We start from the raw sequence: 20,441 nt of genomic DNA, 5'->3' as shown, positions 1-20,441 counted from the left end.
ATAAAAGTTTGGAATCAGTTTGACGAGAATCAGTGAGGGTTGGACATAAGTTTAGTCTCAAGACAGATCCAGAAAGGTATTGTAAATATACATGAAGAGATTAAGGGACACCTGATTGTCCAAATGTATTCAAGACAACTGAATGTTATGTGAGAGTCTTTCTCATCTCAAATGTCTCCACATCACAGCGAGTGAATCAACAGTCGTCCTGGTTTTCTCATTTCTTCTCCCAGCGACACTCTTTCATGATCAGTGAATCCTCTGAGGCTTTGACCTTTGACCTCGCTGTTTGTCTCTTGACAGTCTGTGATGTGTGAAAGAAGGAAAAACTGTGACTTCTGATGCTTCAAAATTACGTCTTCCTCCTCCGTGTGCTTCAGGTACCTGACGAAGCTGCCGTTCATCGATCGCACACGTGTCGGAGTCTTTGGAGAGGTTCGTCCACCTGCCTGTGAATTTATCAAACCTTTTATCTGCAGCTTGATTCACCTGTATTTCTTTACTGACCTGTTAAATAAGGAAGTGTTAAAGTGCCCTTCGAGGTTCAAGATTAAGACCCTGTGTCCATGTAGCGCCCTTTTCTGGCAGAAAAGCGCTTGGGGAGCGCTGGGATGAAGCGCTTGTGCAGTGAGAGAAAAAAGGCTGCACAGGGGATTTGTTACTATGACAACAATATGTTTAATTTACCGGTACCACACAGCTTACAACAAGCTTACAAGCTTACATGCTTACAAGCTCCTCCATGTTTAGTGGTAACCAGGGCGACGAGTTGCACCCCATCTGATTGGTTGCTTGAACAAAAAAAAAAGCAGCGGCGACGACACCAACGCTTTTCTGAAAAGTTCGGACATTTTCAACTTGAAGCATTCGGAGCGGCCGCGCAAAGAAGACGGAGTGCTTAGCCGCATACGCTCTGTCCTCATTGGGAACAATTGAAAAAAGACACGGGGGCGATGTGGACACGGGGTCGAAGTTTGTCTGTTGCAAAGCCAGTTTCAATATTGAATGAAGGAGGAATCAACAAATTGGATTTAGGGTTTAAACGTAGCAGAAGTACAGATGAAATCATGCATAAAGATGCAGAAAACAAAGCAATAACAGAGCCTTAAAATGCTGTCAGTAACAGGAAGAACATGTTTTAATAATCAGGGATAAAACAGCAGACAGTTGCATGAAGCCAGGACGCTGTCTTGTATCTCCTTATGTCGGTTTTTACTTTGGACTTGGGGGACAAAATGTTTCAAAAAGGGGTACGTGATTTAAAAACCTTGGGAAACAGCTGACCTCGGGAGTTGAGGAGGACACTAGAGAGGTTTCTGGCTGCCTGGACTTAAACCTTAAATTGTCTATAATCCAAGAGGGACAACACAATCCTTTTTTATAACAGCGCATAAAAAGGTCATTTCATCCAGTAAGTCTCCTTGTAAACTTGTCGGACACACCTGGAGAAGAGTTATTTTCTCTTCTTTTTGGCCTGTGAAGCCTTAAAATGAAGGAATGTTTGCTTCCAAAGAGATTATAATCATTTGCAGACTCGTAATAGGTGAAATAATTAAGTAAAAAAGTTCTAAAAAAATGTACAAAAACTGCTTCCTCCGATAGGACTACGGAGGCTTCCTCGCGCTGACGATGCTGAAGCCGACGGAGAAGCTGATCCGCTGCGCAGCCGCTCAGGCTCCGATCATCGACTGGTCCATGTACGGTGAGTAGAATCCCTCTGCTCCTCCTCATTTAGCTCCTCTTCTTCAACACACAGCAGGAAAGATTTATTACTTCTGCTGCTGCGGCTGCACCGACGTCTTCATCCTACACTGAGCATTGTCTGGGAGATGTTGCTTTAATCATGCGAAAGTTCTGCTTTTGGGGATTCAGGCTTATTGGATTTTTAGGATGAAAAGGCGTCCTTCATTTCTGTACATTAAAAGATATACTGCTGAGTTATATTGTGATTATAGTTCTCCCTTTGGATCCTGAATCTCTATCGAGCAAAGACAGAGCAGACGATTTCTTGATGCTTACATTTTCACATTTGAGCCATATGTCGATGGATTTTTCTCTTGTGTTGCTGTAAAACTTTTGAAAGTTCTTTCTGCTTCTTTCTCTTCCAGCTTCTGCGTTTTCAGAGAGATACCTCGGTTTACCTTCAACTGAGGAGAACAAATACACAGTAAGCGACTTTTACCAAGCCCCCATCTATTTATTCTATAATTTTAGGTCCTAAATCATAACTTTTCAAGCAGCGAGAGACTTAAAATTCACAGAAAAATTGTTGAAGAGGCTGCAACAAAACCTCCCTTGAAGCCAAAATACCACCAAGGTGGCGGCTGCCATCTTGCCCTGGTGACGTCTCGGTCGCGGTAACAATGTCCCGCCCCTTCCGCTAACCAAGAGAACCCTCTTGTCAGCCTATTTAACAGCAGAGCAGCTTCTTGTGTCGGTCTGAAGCAGATATTCACGTTAATGGAAAGTGCAATGACTGTAGTGTTAGTTACGTCTCCTCCTCTACTCTGCTACTCGGGAACAGAGCGCTGCAGGAGCCCCATTTGTCAACAGAGCTGTCAATCATGAGGTCACGCCCCCTTTTTACAGCATCAAATTAAAAGAAAACTTGTCAGAAAAATGAACACTTGGACGTAAATCAGCATGATAAGAACTAAACTACTATAATGACAGAAACCTTGTTTGAGGAAAAGGCATGTACTTTGTTTTATAGTTTGACTCATGTCCCATCTGTTAACATGGAGGAGGCGGGGCTTAATGACCTATACTGCAGCCAGTCAGCAGGGGGCGATAGAGAGGGTTTGGCTTCACTTTTAGGGAGTTAAAACATTAAAATACTAAAACAGAGTAAAAATATGACTCTTTATACCAACAAAGTATTTCAGATTTCTTATTTAAATGACTTTTCTTTACAAGGTCGCAGAGATTTGAATAAAAACACACTCTGCTTTGGTTCAATTCACCAAAAAACTTCTAATAAAATATGAAAATGTGGCTCTAAATATCTGTGGAGCAGTGGAGAAGAAAAACACAGACATGAAAAATGTCAGAGGCTGAGCCAAAAAAGAAACAGAGAAATTACACAATTGTCCTCCAAGTGAAGGTTGCAGTCAGAGTGTGTTTTTCCTTCTAAGTGGGTTGCCTTTAACTGGGCCAGAGGACGCTATTTTTGTGGCTCTAACAGCACGAGGTCTGGAGGAGGGGAGGGGAGGGGATGGGCGCGCTTTACATCCAGAGAAGAGGAAACTGTGGCACGACGCGATCAGACGATTATCAGCGGGATAACATCACTCACACCGTCCTCTGAGACTCAGAGAGAGAGAGATGTCCGCTTGTTGATTGGACTTCCTGTTTAAGTCCCAGCGGGCTGAAATAATAACACTGATGTGATCGAGATATCTTTTAATATAATAATGAGAATCCACACTCCCCCGAGCTACAGATCTAAATGTAATCTAAAAATGAAAGATGCTCTTTCTTCCATGTTTCAACAAAGGTCAAACTGCCTTCTAAATATCCCTCGGTGACCTTTCCAGGACCTATTTTCTGCTCACACCACCATTGTTCGGCTTTCACAATCAGGAAACAGGAAATATAAACAGTCTTCTTTATAGGCTTACCTTTCAAATTAAAAGAAAAGGAGGGTTTTACATGAGGGTTAGATGAGAAGATTAGTATCACTTTTATGTCCGTGCAGAAGCCTGTTAGCTTAGCGTAGCTTAGCATAAAGTCTGGAAATGGAGGGAAGCAGTTAGCCTGGCTCTGCCCAAAGTTGAAGATGACATCCACCTGACAGAAGTGTTTAAAACGTGTTAATTTATGCGAGGTAAGAGGCAAGACGATGTATTTGCTGCAAACAGAGGCCTCCTTCAGTTTCTGCCGGTTGTCTGGTGTCTCCCTGGTCAAGTAAAGAACGCATCACGTTTGTTTACGTTAACTTCCAGGTGGAAACCTCTTCGTCACGTACACAGAAGCGAAAAATGGTTTGTTCTTTTTTAGATTTCCAATTAGAAAGCGCAAAAAAGTGTGCGTCTCAGAAGGGAGGAGCTCGCAAGGTTAATTACTGCTTAGCATTAAAGCTAGCGACACTCACCTTTTACTTTTTTGTCATCTAAAAAAGTGGGCAACGTCCTATAAAGGTGTGACTGATATATACCAGTATAAAATGCAGAGAGAGGAATGTTATTGTGTTGGGGTATTTTACCCAGACGATGGCGCTATAATCAGTTGAAGCTTCGTCACGGACACGCGCCGTAATGATCGCCGGTGCAGCCGCCGTCCTCACAACAATCAACGTTACCATAGGCTGAGCTTGACTACCGCACCGGTAGCTAGCAGGATGTAAACTCGACATGGAGGAAACAGATGGTAGGATATAATTTGTGTGTTTTGAATGTGTTTCTTCTTATCTCCTATAAAAGTAATGTGTTGATAAGGTTTAGAGATGCTGGTGAATGGATTTTGTATCCTTCAGATTTAACCAGGCTAGCAGTTCCCCTCTCTTTTGAGTCTTTATGCTAAGCTAAGCTAACCAGCTCAGGTGTGTAGCTTTAATTTTACACTTCAGGGACGAGAGTGGGATCAATCTTCTCATCTAACTCTCGGCAAAAAGAAAATATTTCCCATATTGTCCAAGTTTTGGTTTGACATTTTGATATGGTTATAAAATTCTTATGTCTGTGTTTATCTGTCCGTCCAGGCATCCAAAGTCATGCCCAACATGAAGGGTCTGCAAGGAGGGACTCTGTTTCTGGCTCATGGCACGGCTGACGGTACAAACATTTCCTCTGTTCTCCTCCTATTTCCTGCTAACTTACATTTAATCATTTTCATAGTAACCTGAAAGGTGTGTTATTAAAGTCTTTTCAGCTGCTGGTTTTGTCCTTCTGAAATGAGCCCGTCATTGACGCAGACGGCATTAAAACTTGACCCTGATGAGAGACGGAGCTTTTATATCCGGCAGCTGAATTAACCCTGTGACACTCATTAACATATCCTGTGTTTTTTTTCTCCGCAGCAAACGTTCACTTCCAGCACTCAGCAGAGCTCATCAAACACTTAATAAAGATCGGAGCCAACTACACTATGCAGGTAAGAGTACCATTCATTCTTAAAAAGATGACGAAGTTCAAAGTTTGTCCCTGAAAAATCCTCTATACCAAACTTCACCTGAAAAACTGTGTTTTTAAGAGAGCACTAAATAACCCCTTAACAAACACTTTCCCCTTTATTTCCCCTGAATGGAACAGTGCTGCACTAACTTCCTTTGCTGCAGTAAGCTAAATTAGAAGCTAACTGGTTAGATTAGCCTAGGTTAGCCGACACATAACACAGGCTAAAACCACAATTTGTTGTTTTCATACTACATGTCTGTTAATAAGTGAGGTTTAAAGGTCTTTGTAGGTGTATTTTGTCCAGGCTAGCAGTTTCCCTTTGTTTCCAGTCTTTGTGCTAAGCTAAGCTAACAGCTCCTGGTCGTAGCTTTATATTTAATCTCAGAGAAATGAGAGTGGTATCAATCCAAACATCTAACTCTCAGCAACAAAGCAAATATAATATTCTTTACAGGATTGTTGTTTTTTTTAAATTGTTTTCCTTTATTATAAATATGCTGTGATATATTGCAAAATGCTCCTCGTGCATGCGTGGGTTCCCTCCGGGGTCTCCGGCTTCCTCCCACAGTCCAAAGACATGCTTGTAAGGTTAATTGGTGACTCTAAATTGCTCATAGGTGTGGGTGTGAGTGCGAAAGGTTGTCTGTCTCTATGTGTCGGCCCTGTTATTGGCTGGCGACCAGTCCAGGGTGTAACCCCGCCCTTCGCCCAATGACAGCTGGGATAGGCTCCAGCCCCCCGCGACCCTGAACAGGATAAGCAGTATAGATAATGGATGGATGGATGGATGGATATTGCAAAATAAAATTAATAATCTGTTCCAAACTGCGCTTAAAAAACATCAAATTTTTTAGAGGATACTAGAAAATAACTCCCTAAAGTTAGTTTTGAATTTAACATGTTACAGAATGTATGACAGATACCAAACGATGCCTGAAGTTCACTCAGACTACACCTGAAAAAAATCCTTTTTAAATGGTACCAAAAAAAATGCCAAAACATTTAAAATATTCAGGAAACAAAGAGTTTCAGGCCATAAATGAGAAGTTGTTCTGCTCTCGCTCCTCGAGCTATTAACCAGATTTTTATGGGTTTTCACCAACTTCTCCCAGAGCGATTGTACCGCCTTGGGCTCATAAAACACCGAAGAAAATCTCCACTCGGGGGATCTTACTTGCTCGTTCTGGAGCTTTTGATTATATTTCATTGACTTTCTTTGCGGATAGGCTTTGCTTATTTCTTATGGAGCTGTAGGTCATAAAAGTATGCATTTATTCACCGCACTTTTTGGACATTTTGAACGTCTATGGCTCAGAAACAACTGTACTGAAGAAGACAATTATTGATGTCTTCTTTCCTCTTAAATCTCTCTTGTGTCAGATCTACCCAGACGAGGGCCACTTCCTGTCCACACGCAGCCGCATTCAGCTGACTCACTCCCTGATCGGTTACTTCGGAGGATGTCTCCTCGACGCATCATCGCTACTCGAGCAAGAAAAGCGCGAGGACGAGTGAGAGGTGTCGCGCGTGTTGTGTGTTTACGAGTGTGTGTGCCCCTGGTAGACTGGTAGCGTGTGTGTGTTTTTATACCTGTAGCACAAACGTGTGATGGACAGAACAGGCTTCTTCTGGACGTATCGGACGATCGGTTGCTCATCACGTCAGTAGAATTAAGTGTCATGATGTGACAGCAACTTTTAGCAGGTTTAAGAGGAGAGGATGACATAAAACGTTATTATTATAGAGGGACATTCATGTGCAGGAGATGTAGGAAAATGTAATATCTTATTAGGTGCAGGTAAAAATATGCACAATTCCATGTTTATACACAGTAAAGACTTGGTGGGACAAAGAGTGTCCACAGTGTTCGGGTCATGTGATGTGATGGGACATCTCTGATCTTCCAAAGCTCCTATAGGAAAAACTATCTTTTAAAGAGCAAGAAAACATGACAAAGACTTACATTCATGACATTTTTGCAGCATAGTGTGTCTCCTCTATTTGTCTATTTCATTGTTTGTTATATATATATTATCTATAAGGTCACACAGCCTTTAATTATACAGCGACAGATGTAAAGAACAGTAAATTATATCTTTAATTCGTCCCTGTCACAATGAGTGTTTCTGGGATTTATTTAAACTAGATGTTTAACATCACCTTTCTTGAAAAAGATTTAGCTTAAATTAAGTGACATTATTAGCTGTGTCCCAATCCCCAAATCCGGACACAGCTTTTGTTTTCTTTCAGCCAAAAGTTTTATCTATCTGCAGAAGGTTAATGAGAGTTTACCAATGTAAGTACGGCCTCAACATGGTTTGGGAAAAACTTCCTCTAGTTCCTTTTTGCAACAGGTTTATGCAGTTTCCGTATTTTTTCTGGTTTAGTAATAAACTCATCTCATATTTTGCAGGCTTGTTTCTGCTATTTATTTTCTACTTTCTCATATTTTCTACTGCTTGCCAAAATGGTTTCAAACCACTTAGTGCTCCTTTAAATCCTTGGATTTGAAATATTATTTTTGAAAGTGCAATTTCTCCTCACTTTGGAGCCATTATGTGCTTAAAATTCATAACTTTCTGCTTCAAACAAGCTAGAAATACTCTGAATTACCCATAAAGCTTTGGCTTCATAAGTGTTATGGCAGCGCGGTGGCTGAGAGCGTCTCTCACTGTGAGTATGAGAGCAATTCAGACATTTACTGCTGCACATGAAAGCCATTAATCACAGACATGAACGTCCTCCACGCTGTTTGTTCCCAGACTAAGAGGAGACATGTGCTCTGTGTTTCCAGTTTAATTTTAGAATAAAAACAAGAGAAGCTGCGGTGAAAGCTGGAATATGAAAGCTGTAATGACTCCCTGACTCTTGGCTTTTGTTCGCCAATCCAACTATTACTAGCAGTTTGTACGCCAACTAGTATTTGGAAGCCTTCAACATGGCCAATTGATTTACTCTAAAGATGAATAATTGAGCTTTTTTGGAGTCGTGTGTTTGTGCTTTGTAACATTTGACGCCACATTGAGTCCAATTTAGAGAAACTGTGAAGTTATTGTTTCTATCAGGGTTTGTACTGTGAGTTTAACTGCATTTTTTTTCCTTTTTGGGGGGAAAGCATTGTGGGTGAGGGATAAATATGGAAAACCTGGTTGTATTTTTTGGCTGTTTTAATATTAAAGAACAATGAACGAGCTGTTTATGTGGGGTTTTTTCTGTGCATGGGTGGAATAATTCGCCAAAGCCTTTACTTAAATAGCTCAAAGTACAAATATAAAAGTCTGAAAATACTCCGTTACAAGTGAAAGTCATACATTTAAAATGTTACTTCAGTTTACAGTTTACTCCTTTAAGTATTTTATTATTGTAGTAGTAAAAAAAAGTAGTGTTTATTAGTGCCTTTCCAATCTTTACTTTGCAGAGACATTTTAAACTCATTTTCTGAGACAGACCTTTTTTTCTCCATCAAACTCTAAGATTATTGGCTGTAAATGCTAAAAGTTTGACTGTTTTTAATTCATTTACTGCACCTTTGCCATTCAGCAATCTCCCCTAACCCTTCTGTGGTTAAACATAAGATATCAGCACCTTTTAAATCCCCTTACATCTTGCAGCCTTCAGTCCAGAACCTCTTTTTACACCCATACTGTGAACAAAATGTAAGACAACTTGGAGGAGCAGTCATGCAAAAGCGAGAAATTGTCTTTATCTTCCTCTCCGTCCTGTCTGACCTTTATAAATCCCTCGTCCACACACTGCGGAGACTCTGCTCAAATCGAGCCTTAATTACTTCAAAGCAATTACAGAGCCAAGATGGAGGCCTCATCCGCTGAGGAAAAGTCCGGCAGCAACTTCAGAAACTGTGAGTTAACACAAGATAAAGAGAATAAGTCTGTCTCTGGTGGGAAAATCTATAAAAGTCTTTTGTTTGTACTATAAGAGACGATAAATTGCCTTTATTTTGACCGTGTCTGTCTTAGAGCATTGACAGCAATTCCCGTTGGCTTCCAACAAATAGAGTTTACCTTGAGTTTAACTAATGATAAAGTATTATTATTTTTTAAAAGACTCTACACAAAAGTCGACAGCACACAAATTTTTCAATTTATTTAACAAGTTTTGCACCGTAGTGACCTGCTAGTCGTAGCCTTGAAATGTCTCAATTCTGCCCTGTGGTTCTCGTCTTTTTCATCCGTCCATCGGTGTAGTTGTAATGGGTTGGTAGCGCCACACTGCCATCTAGTGGCGAAACAGCTACAGCACACCCAACGGGAATAATGGCTACAAGTACCAGATTACGTCGATTTAATGCCGCTTTGTACCGTTATTTCAGTACTTAACTCCTCAAAACTTACTTACATACAACTTCCTTTAATTCTTAAGTCCAATGCTTTTATATTTTTTTGTTTTTGATCATTTAAAAAGTAAAAACTTGGTCTCCCCCCCCCCCATGTTTTTTTAATTGCTTTTCTGTTTGTAATGCATGGACAGCACTTTATGTTATAGTGTGCTATATAAACACAAAATTTCCCCCAAGAGAAATATACTCTTTGCAACTATTTTGCTGATTAGTTAATATTTTATTCATATGATTTACTTTTTAAAAGACAAGCTCCCCTTTTAATGTCAAATAAATCTCCCAAGATCAGGCTGCACTCTATTTTATATTTAACAGTTGGGATCTTGTAATTTAATATAATACATTTTAATAGGCCAATACAAGTTCTGGTAAGATACCTGATCTGTAGTCGAGTGTTATGACCATTTTTTTGTGATTTGCTGCTTTATAACTGATTGATTTTTGAGATCAAACTATCATATTTTATTTATGATGTAAAAGTATAGATAATGCTTTATTATATCAAAAATATAACATCATCCAATAATGTCCCAAAAGATTCAGGCTCAAGTATAATCAACAAAAATAATTATTATTGTGTGTTTGTAAACCAGATATCTTAAAAAATATTATTTTCACAGAGAGAGTAATCAACATGGGAAATAACTGTAAATAAATAATAATTTATACAGCTCTGTTTTCTTTCATTTTAAAGTCAGTGCATTCCATAAGAAGAAAGTTTAGCTCAGGAGATGTCGGTGTAAACAGCTTTATTTAAAAAAGGAGTTAAAGGCACTTCCTCTCTCTCATCAGAGAGTCTTTACTCGATAAACCAAACACCATGGGATTGATCTACACAAACTGCTCCTCCCAGTAACACAAGTGTTTATTAGTGGTCTACATTTCAAGAACACTTCAAATCAACCTGTTACATTCTGAGAGAGCTTCGCCCTGTCTCTAATACTCCTCCCCCTCTTCGTCGTTTTCGAACGAGTCGACTCCGACCTCCTCGTAGTCCTTCTCCAGGGCGGCCATGTCTTCCCTGGCCTCAGAGAACTCGCCCTCCTCCATCCCCTCACCCACGTACCAGTGCACGAAGGCCCTCTTGGCGTACATGAGGTCGAACTTGTGGTCGAGTCGCGCCCAGGCTTCGGCGATGGCGGTGGTGTTGCTCAGCATGCAGACGGCTCGTTGCACCTTGGCGAGATCTCCTCCAGGAACCACGGTTGGCGGCTGGTAGTTGATTCCCACCTTGAATCCAGTCGGGCACCAATCGACGAACTGGATGCTCCTCTTGGTTTTGATGTTGCTGATCGCCGTGTTGACGTCTTTGGGCACGACGTCGCCGCGGTACAGAAGGCAGCACGCCATGTATTTACCATGGCGAGGGTCGCATTTCACCATCTGATTGGCCGGCTCGAAGCAGGAGTTGGTTATCTCCGCCACTGTTAGCTGCTCATGGTACGCTTTCTCTGCAGAGATAACCGGAGCGTAGGTTGCCAACGGGAAGTGGATCCGAGGGTAGGGCACCAAGTTGGTCTGGAACTCCGTCAAGTCCACGTTCAAGGCGCCGTCGAAGCGCAAAGAGGCAGTGATGGAGGACACGATCTGGCTGATGAGGCGGTTCAGGTTGGTGTATGATGGGCGATCGATGTCCAGGTTCCTGCGGCAGATGTCGTAGATCGCCTCGTTGTCCACCATGAAGGCGCAGTCCGAGTGCTCCAGCGTAGTGTGGGTGGTGAGAATGGAGTTGTACGGCTCCACGACGGCGGTGGACACCTGAGGAGCGGGGTAGATGGCAAACTCCAGCTTGGACTTCTTGCCGAAGTCGACTGAGAGGCGCTCCATCAGCAGGGAGGTGAAGCCGGAGCCGGTTCCTCCGCCGAAGGAGTGGAAGACCAGGAATCCTTGGAGTCCGGTGCACTGGTCGGACTGGAAAAGAAAGGTCGAGTTTACTACTTAGACAAAGTCAAGAGCTTTTATTTTGAAACACACTTAGACTCATGTTTCAAAAAGACTAATAACGTCTAATCAAATACAAATGCTTAATATTCGTACCAGTTTGCGGATCCTGTCGAGCACAGCGTCGATGTGCTCCTTCCCAACGGTGTAGTGACCGCGGGCGTAGTTGTTGGCGGCGTCCTCCTTCCCTGAGATCAGCTGCTCGGGGTGGAAGAGCTGTCGGTACGTGCCGGTACGAACCTCATCTGACGGAGAGAGAACAGATGGATTGTTAGCATGTTTATACTTTGAGCCTAGTTTATAATCTGTTTTCATTTGTTAATTGGTACAAGTATAAGACTTACATAAAGTGAGCTCTTGAGATCTGATTGGCTGATTTAAACTGAAGTAGGCGTGGCCAAAATACAGCTTTGCTGACCTAGTAAAGTTTTGTTGCTTGAAATGAACTTTGGTAAAAATATATACTCAAATAAAAGTGCTGGATTTAATCGTTAATATGGGTCAAGATCAACTAGTTGAATCTTTATAGCTTTTATTGTCTTTATAGTTTCTTTTTATCTGAAGTTACAGTGCCAGATAAGTTCTTTAGCTCTACATCCTGAAGTTTCACTCCAAATGTTCCTGTAATAAACCCCTCTTCTGAACAGCTGTTGAGCAGGACACTGCTCATGGCACTGGCAGGTAAATGAGTTCAAAGAACATCAAATCCTCTTTCCTGTTTGGCCTGAAGCTGTAAGAAGTTCCTCTCCAACTCACCGATCACAGTGGGCTCCAGGTCCACAAAGATGGCTCTGGGGACGTACTTCCCGGTGCCGGTCTCGCTGAAGAAGGTGGTGAAGGAGTCGTCGTAGCCGGTGGAGGACTTCTTGTTGGGCATGTGGCCGTCCGGCTGGATGCCGTGCTCCAGGCAGTACAGCTCCCAGCAGGTGTTGCCCATCTGGACGCCAGCCTGGCCGACATGGATAGAGATACACTCGCGCTGTGGAGGAAAAAAGAAAAGGTTTAATTTTCTTTATTTTTGATGCCTTCAAACTGCAAAATGTCAACAAATATCATATAAGTCGTTGTACAAACCAAACCCCATTCAAATTGTATATATATTTAAGTCAAACCATTTTGCTGGATAGCTTATTGCCAATATTTCTCCTTTAAACCTGTTGTAACCTGCTAAAATGACAGTTTAGAGTGCAGACACACGTCATCATGCAAACCAAACCCCATTCAAATTTTGCACATATTTGCATCAAACCCTGTTGCGTTATGCCAATATTTCTACTTTTAAATCGTCCTGGCCTGCAGAAAATGACAGTTGAGAGTGCGAGTACACATTGTGAAGCTAGCAAAATGTGAAAACTAGCACTGAATTCATCGTGCAAACCAAACCCCATTCAAATTTCATGCATATTTGTGTCAAACCATTTGCTTAATGGCAATATGTCTGCTTTTTAACCCGTCCTGGCCTGCAGAAAATGTCAGTTGAGAGCCAGGAAATACCTCGTTGAGCCACCATGTTGCAATGACCTTTTAACGGCTTCCTTTTTTTAATAATATTTTTGCAACATTCGCACCAGCGCCTGATTTATTTTGCATGTCTGCATGTGCGAAACTTCACAGTGAGCTGTTAAATCTTTAGTTTAGGATGTCACACATCTAATCAGGAGTCAGCGATCTAAATTAGCAAGCAGAAGTGATTAACAGTGACATGTCAGAGTGTCTGTAGGGGCCAAAGTGCTTCCACACCCTGTTTAAGTATTTCTATTCCTTGTAAAAGATGTGGGTGGGGGTGGAGGACGGCTATGAGGGCAGGCTTGGCGAGGCTTGAAACAAGTTTGGTCTCATCATTTGGAAGGGAAATTCGGCCTGAGGGAGTGTAAAATGCAGCAACGGCTGTTTTAGCCGGCCCCTGCACGAGGAGATTAAAGTGATAAGCAGTGCAAATGTTGTGTTAAACAGTGAGCGGGAAGCAAACCCCTCATGAGGAACTGTGTCTGCTGATAGATAAGTGCCTTGTCACTCTGCCGTGTGTTTGCTTAATTGCAGCAGTTAGACTGTCAACAATAGGACAGCTGCGAGCAGTAATAAGAGACAAACACGCCAAGTATTTCTGTCAAAATATCATCATTTGTCTCCTCCGATACCTGCATTGTGACTTGAAAGGTTCTGTAGCTGACCACGACCTCTGACCTCATTTTTAGAGGGAACACACGAGCCAGTGAAATGTTCATGTTGTTGTGACATTCTTGTGATGTCATGTCTCTCTTGGAGCCTAAAGCTGATCCTGAAGCATCTCGACAGGGTCGTGTTTTTCCGGAGAGGCTTCTTTAGTAAAACAAATATCTTTCAACAGTGCAAAGCAGAACGTGTTTGTCCTCTTCAGCAGTCTCATAAGCAGTCTTAAAGTAAATTTTAAAGACGACAGAATAGCTTTGCTTTGTAGATTTATATTAGGAAATTTAAGAAAGTAGCTATGCAATATGATTTTGATATAAACTCAGTAACCTACTTTCTTTCATGATACCCACATTCCTTTAGCATCAGTGAGATATAAGAAGCTTTGATCACATTAACTGGAAATTCCCAACCAGGCCTTCAATGTGGTCAACAAGATTAGAAATAATTCAAAATTGTTTGTTTATTAAATACATCACTTCTTGAGTCAGCTGCAACAACTGAAATCTACTTGTTGGAATAGAAAAAGAGTGCAGGGGAAAAATAGCTAGTTAGTGGTTAGCTTAAAACAGATAGCTAATAGAATTAAATAAACAGTTAAAATAGTAAGAAAAGTATAAGATAAATGGTGGGAATTGTTAAGAAATAATTGAAATAGTTAGCTTAAAGTTATGCTAATGGATACACTGCTGAAATAGTTGGCTTAAAGTAATGCTAATGGATAAACTGTTGAAATAGTTGGCTTAAAGTAATGCTGATGGATAAACTGTTGAAATAGTTAGCTTAAAGTAATGCTGATGGATAAACTGTTGAAATAGTTAGCTTAAAGTAATGCTGATGGATAAACTGTTGAAATAGTTAGCTTAAAGTAATGCTAATGGATAAACTGCTGAAATAGTTAGCTAAAACTATGGATTACCGGTTGGAATTTGTAGCTAAATTTATCGGACAAGCAGTTGAAATAGTTAGCTAACAATATGGATAAATCAATGATGAATCAGTCTGCTTAAAGTATTCGTGGAAAAGGTTGAAATAGTTAGCTAAATGTAATATATAAACGGTTAGCTAAATGTTGTATATAAATGGTTGGAAAAGTTAGCTAACTACAGGTTATGGCTAAACCGCTAATATTGTTAGCTTAAAGTAACGGATACATAGTTGACTTATAGCTAAATATATGGGACAAATTGTTGAAAACAGTTAGCTAAAAGTAACATTAATTAATAAACATATTTAAAAATAAGCTAAAAGTATGAATAAACAGTTATAATAAGTAGTTAGCTAAAAATATGAAATAGTTAGCTTAAAGAAATAGGGGGAAAAGTTTACATGGCTAAATGTAGTATTTAAATGCGAAGTTTTATAGCAAAATGTGTTCAACAGTAAAATTGTTAGCTAAATTTATGAAATAATAAGCTAAAAGTTTTAATATATTGTTGAAATAGCTTAAAGCACTGGGAAAATATTATAAAATATAATAAATGTGAAACTGTGAGCTTAAAGTAATGCTTAAATGGTTGAAATGGCTAGCCAAAAGTAGGGCATTAATGGTTGACATCTTAGATAAAAGTTGAAATATAGCTAAATATATTTGGAAAAGTTAGCTTAAAGCACTTAAAGTTAAAATAATTAGCTTTAAGTCATTAGAAATGGTTGAAATATGGCTAAAAGTGTTGAGTAATAAAACTTTCAGGCCTCAGCCACAGTGGTAGTAGTAACAATAAACTGACCTAATTTTAGTAGGAACCATCAGAGACCTAAACTTTAGGCCTCAATGTTGGTGAAACTACATTGTGTTCTTTTGGCTTGTTGTGAATTTTGACCCCTCAGCCGCCCCCTCCCCCCTTAAAACAACTTGTGATAGGACAGAGGAGGGGGGTCACCGTCCGACACCGTGACATGGGAGTAGCCAAGTATGGCGATGGCAGCCAGCTCAGCAGCCGGCTATTTTGAGTGAAGCTTCAATCATGCAACCCACACAGAGAGACAGCAACCCACTAACCTGTTTGCACTGCGCTGAAGTATAACATGGAAATACAAACTCTATTTACGGTGTAGTATGTACTTAAAGCCTGTCATCAGCCTGAACTTTCCATTTTCTTGCTGTTTTTTTAGCTCCAACATCTGTTAGCTGGAAGTGAAAAAGTGGAAGTGGAGGCCTGTTAGCTCTCTGGTGTTGCAACACGCCACATCCGCTCGTGTTTACACAGACACACGGCCTGTGAAATTCACTCCTCCAGGCGAGGCAGCCGCGGTAAACTAAGTTATTAACTACTTCCTGTATCTTCTCCTTAAACTACGTCACAGCTTACGTTGTGAGTCTCGACAACAGAGTGGAGCATTGTGCTTAAAGTCTGCTGTTTACTCGGAAATGGCAGAATCAGATAAAGTTAAATAAAGGGATTTTTAATAAACTTTTTAAGGTGGAATAAGAACTCCAAAGACAGGAAGGCTCCCCCACCTCCTCCCCTTTTAAGTTACATACCAAATGGCCCAACAGGAAGTTTCAGCACATGTAAAAAACAGACTTTTCATCTAGCTAACACCTCCAAAAAACTGCCCTCATTCACTTCTGTCTATACAAAATGGCCTGCAAACATTACAACACACCCTCTGTTTGCAGCCGAGTTATAAAAGAACAAAGTCAAAAGGGAAAAGGTCAGCTTCCTGAACTCTAAAAGAATGAACTTAAGACTCTTTAGCTCTTGTTAGCTTGTAAAAATGTTGATCCCAGGCTTATCGTCATGTGCCTGGCCTCACAAATATGCATGTGAGCTGCTTTTTGTGCAGATTTTTTAGATTTTTCAGCACGTGGTGTGTCTCTTTAATGCATTAAGCTTAAGGTCTAACACTACAGGAATGCAGCAGCTTATCAGCGTGATGGCGAGCAAGCAGAAATAGAAATGTAAAACACACAAGCGGCCTCTGGAAGCCACATCAGCATTCCCAAAAGCAGCCGCACAAACAGGCTCGGCCTCCAGTGCCCATATGGAAACAGTTAACCTTTACTGGAGCCAGAGCCGCATGCCTGGTAGCATGTTTCCACTGATTGACTTTATGTTTTAAATAAATAAACGAGTTTTATGTGCGGAAGCAAAGCCAGAAAGTTGTTCCAGACACAGCCTGTGGCCTAGTAAAGTAGAAACAATGAACAATAGCTAAAGTTTTTTAAACATTTTGGAGGGAAAGTAACAGGAAATCAATGATTATTACACAATCACACGACTTATGTGACGGTTATTCGCAAAAGTAACACGTTAAACACAGCAAATGTTGCTTTATTGTCATTTTAGTTATGAAGTCATAGTAATAATGCCTTAATACTCACCATTTTGATGTTCTGATTGTCTTTTGGGGAGTAGAAGAAGAAGTTGAAAGTCTCACAGTGCACCTATAATGAGATCCCTGTGAGTGAAGTCCTGTCAGAGTGGGACACACTCACTTTTATAGCTACTACAGGGGGCGGGAGGAGGATGAGGAGGAGCCATCAACAGCTGCAGCTTTGTTCTGTTTCAAATCCTTTTTTTTTCTACAGTGAGATATGGCTTCCTGTTTGACCTTTTCAGAGTAAAAGCAACATCTCATGAGGCACTCATGTGATCCCTAAGTGAAATTCCAGAGGTGGAAGTGGATTTAAGTGCACCAAAAATGAACTTCAAAGTTAGATACTTTATTCCTAACATCTTGATTTAAAATCAACATTAAAACTTTACTTAATGTGCCTGTTTTGTGAGCTGATGTAATGAGTAAATTTCCCCTTTGGGGGATCAATAAAGCTTATCTTATCTTTTTTTGTCTTATCTTAAAAGGACATAGACTAAAACTGACTCTGGAACAGCCTGCCAGAGGAAATGTAGGCTACCAAAATCAGTTTAATATTTTAAATCTGTTGTAAAAACACAGTTATAAAGAGATTTGTATGTGAATTACTTTTTGTATTTCCTGCGTCTCTCTTGTATTACCCAGTTATTTTGAATTTTTGTAAAATATTAGCCATCACATGTATGTATGGTTTTGTTCTGCTCTTATTTTGTACACGTTGACACCATAGGTACACCTTAACTACTGACATATTAACTGAAAGACATGAAACAACAACACATTAAGTCTTTCAAGACCCACATACTTAAAGTGCAAACATCTTTTATCAATGTTTCTTTGGGTTTGATAGTGTTACACAATACAGAAAGAAAGGCATACATTCATAGCTAAGGGTAATGTTAGCTCTAGTTTCTGTCTGTAGCTAATGAGCTATCGATTTAAATATGTTGTTTTACCTTGAAATATGGCCCAATTTTCACTTTCCATTGTCCTTTGAGCTGCTGACCAGTAGAGGAGTGGTAAAATGGTAACAATTTGTAAGCTGTCCTTCGTTTATATGATTTTCAAACCTGCGAACACATAACAGCCAAAGGTGTTTCCCCTTTGGCTAAAAATTACGTAAGTAAAAATCACACATTTAAAAGGTTAATTAAATACATTAACATAATCACAAGCATAATATTTTACTGAAAATACCAACAGAACTTAAATGGACCATTTCAGAATGAAATATTACTTACTTTCATTGTACATTGTTCATCTGAATTTGCAAGATAACGGCAGGCATTATTGCAGTAATTCCTTTGCTGCAATACAGTTTTCAGCCACTAGATGGAGCCGTTATCCTATTGATTTTAGCGCGATACCTTATCATTCCTACAGTTTACATTTACTAACGGTAATATCCTCCGGCTCTGATTGTTACTATCGCTAATCTCTGTAACCGGATAGCTTATATGAACTACATCCACAGTATGACAGTGTAAACTTGATTACTATAACCAAGGAAAGATCACAGACAGACAGGTTAGAGAGGAACACATTGGTGAGCAACAATTGGACCAAATTGCAATATAAAACTATATGTCAAATTAACACATCAAAACAAAGCCTACCTATAGGTAACAAAACAAAAAAAATACCCTATTACAGCGATATATTTAATACATTTATACCGTTGTACTCTTTGTTAGCATTAAGTTAGCAAAATAAGTTAGTGAGCATGTTAGCATTATGTTTCCCTGAAACGTTTCTTACTTTATTGATTGGTTATTTCTTCACATTTTTGGTTTATGAACAAATATCCAAAGATGAACTTTTAGACTAATAAGCCACTTTGAGCTAAATAAGTTGGTGAACATGGTAGCTAAACATGAAACCTGTTTCATACAAGAATTTTTGCATTGTCACTGATTATGCTAGCTTGTTGAGGTTAGCATTTAGCTCAAAGCAGGTGTGGAGCTCCTCACTGTAAAGAAATGCTTAACTAGGGAGTTGAAGGAATTTAAGGCTTAAACTAACAATTCCTTTTAAGCCTATTGATTAATGAGTTTTTTGTGTTTATTACAATTTCTTGTAAAGATGTTAGCATGCTAAATTCAATGTTAAGCTCAAAGCTCTGCTGTGTCTTAGCTGTTAGCATGGATGTAGATGCTAATCATATTGTTTTACCCACTGTTATATCCAGCTGCAGTCTTTGTGCTTAAATATCCCAGTTTTATTTTCTGTCCGTGTGCTAAAAATGACTCTAAATGTGTTCAATTCTTTTTATTTGTTCTCTTCTTTTATGGTTTTTAAAATAACAGTAGTATTAAAAACAAGATTACACTGCAGCACTATAATGGGCCCTCTGAAAGTGGGTATAAGAAGATAGAGTTTCTGCCTCTTGAATTCACTTTTCACCACATTTATCTCAGTTTGTGAACTCCACCTGTCCATCACTCTTTACAGGAATGCAGAGCTGATCCAGGAGGCTTCAGAGGCCGCGGCTCATCGCACCAGGCCTTCAGCTCTGAATGTAAACGTCCTCATAATCCTCAAACAAACCCTGCAGTCCTCCACAGCCTCTAGCTTCATGCCCTGAACTGCTCATCCTCTTCAAACACTCCCCTAAGCATCTTTTTGAAAAGGGGAGATATTTCTGCGATAGGCGGATAATGGAGATCTTTTTCAAGTGTTGTGTTTCGTCCTCCTGCCCCCTCGGAGGTCCACAGGTTACTTTTCTTTTACATCTTCCTCACTGGTGAGACGATAAACTATTTCTATCCCTCCTTTCTCCTCACACTTTTCTTTGTCACATTCTTATAAACACAGGAGGATGCACAGATGTTTTGAAGGTGCAAACGCCAAAGAATAAAAATGGCCTTTGAGGGAGGACGTAAAGGTATTCATAAAGGGTCAAAGGTCACTTGTATGAGTTCATTTTGCACGGATCAATTTTACATTATTTTAAAAGTTGATTATTACTGTGTATTGTTTAATCAAGGGACTTATTATGATAATGTTTGGAGTGTTTAATGTCTTAGTGTACAGTGTGGAAATTCCACTTAGTTGCATTATGGGAAATGTAGTGTCCATAGTCTTTTGCTGGTACCTCAATTTTATATAAATGTAGCACTAAATTCCTGCAATGCACATTTAAAAGTACTTTATTTTAGGATGATACAATTATACTGAGAATCCAGTCTGCATAGATTTATAGTATCTGTCTGCAACCAACTGTATTGTATGTTTTAACTGTCCATGATTTGTTTGTTTAACATCATGCAGCATTGTTTAAGTTCAGCCTTCCAAGCATCAACGCTGACAGTGCAAAGTAAATGAAATCACTGGTGCAGCGCTTAAGATAAATATTAATGTAAAAACAGGAAGAGGGCGCTGTTCTTTCAGAGTTACGTGAAGCTGACAGAATTTTTGTGGTTGAAGAAGTTGAGGAAGTTGGTGGGAAAAGTCACATGTTGCCCTCTGGGACAGGAAGCAGCAAACATTTTATGGGCTGTGATCTGGATAACAATGCAGCTGGTGTCAGAAGGAAGCGG

General features: G+C 40.0%; 2 protein-coding genes across 3 annotated transcripts in view; one reads left to right on the top strand and one right to left on the bottom strand.

Annotated features, from left to right (window-relative positions):
- LOC138603485 (inactive dipeptidyl peptidase 10-like) overlaps positions 1 to 8,307 on the top strand; it is a 59,837-nt gene extending 51,530 nt beyond the window's left edge. For both annotated transcript variants that reach the window (XM_069675295.1, XM_069675296.1), the window contains exons 22-27: positions 381 to 435; positions 1,603 to 1,702; positions 2,109 to 2,167; positions 4,700 to 4,772; positions 5,018 to 5,091; positions 6,495 to 8,307. In XM_069675295.1, coding sequence (XP_069531396.1) covers positions 381 to 435; positions 1,603 to 1,702; positions 2,109 to 2,167; positions 4,700 to 4,772; positions 5,018 to 5,091; positions 6,495 to 6,629 — 496 coding nt within the window. In that variant the 3' untranslated portion in view covers positions 6,630 to 8,307. The remainder of the gene's footprint in view (positions 1 to 380; positions 436 to 1,602; positions 1,703 to 2,108; positions 2,168 to 4,699; positions 4,773 to 5,017; positions 5,092 to 6,494) is intronic.
- A 1,896-nt stretch (positions 8,308 to 10,203) lies between these two features.
- LOC138603486 (tubulin alpha-1C chain-like) lies at positions 10,204 to 16,995 on the bottom strand. The gene is made up of 4 exons (XM_069675297.1): positions 16,910 to 16,995; positions 12,169 to 12,391; positions 11,509 to 11,657; positions 10,204 to 11,382 (listed from the first exon to the last, which is right to left on the bottom strand). Exons 1-4 carry the CDS (start codon positions 16,910 to 16,912, stop codon positions 10,408 to 10,410), a joined length of 1,350 nt encoding a protein of 449 aa, XP_069531398.1. The 5' UTR covers positions 16,913 to 16,995; the 3' UTR covers positions 10,204 to 10,407.
- Between the last annotated feature and the right edge of the window lie 3,446 nt (positions 16,996 to 20,441).

This window comes from Semicossyphus pulcher, unplaced genomic scaffold, assembly GCF_022749685.1.
Source record: "Semicossyphus pulcher isolate SPU_LCO1_2020_fin unplaced genomic scaffold, fSemPul1.0.p SCAF_24, whole genome shotgun sequence".
NCBI lineage: Eukaryota > Metazoa > Chordata > Actinopteri > Labriformes > Labridae > Semicossyphus > Semicossyphus pulcher.
Note: the sequence above shows the minus strand (reverse complement) of the source record. Positions and strands in the feature narration are given on the sequence as shown.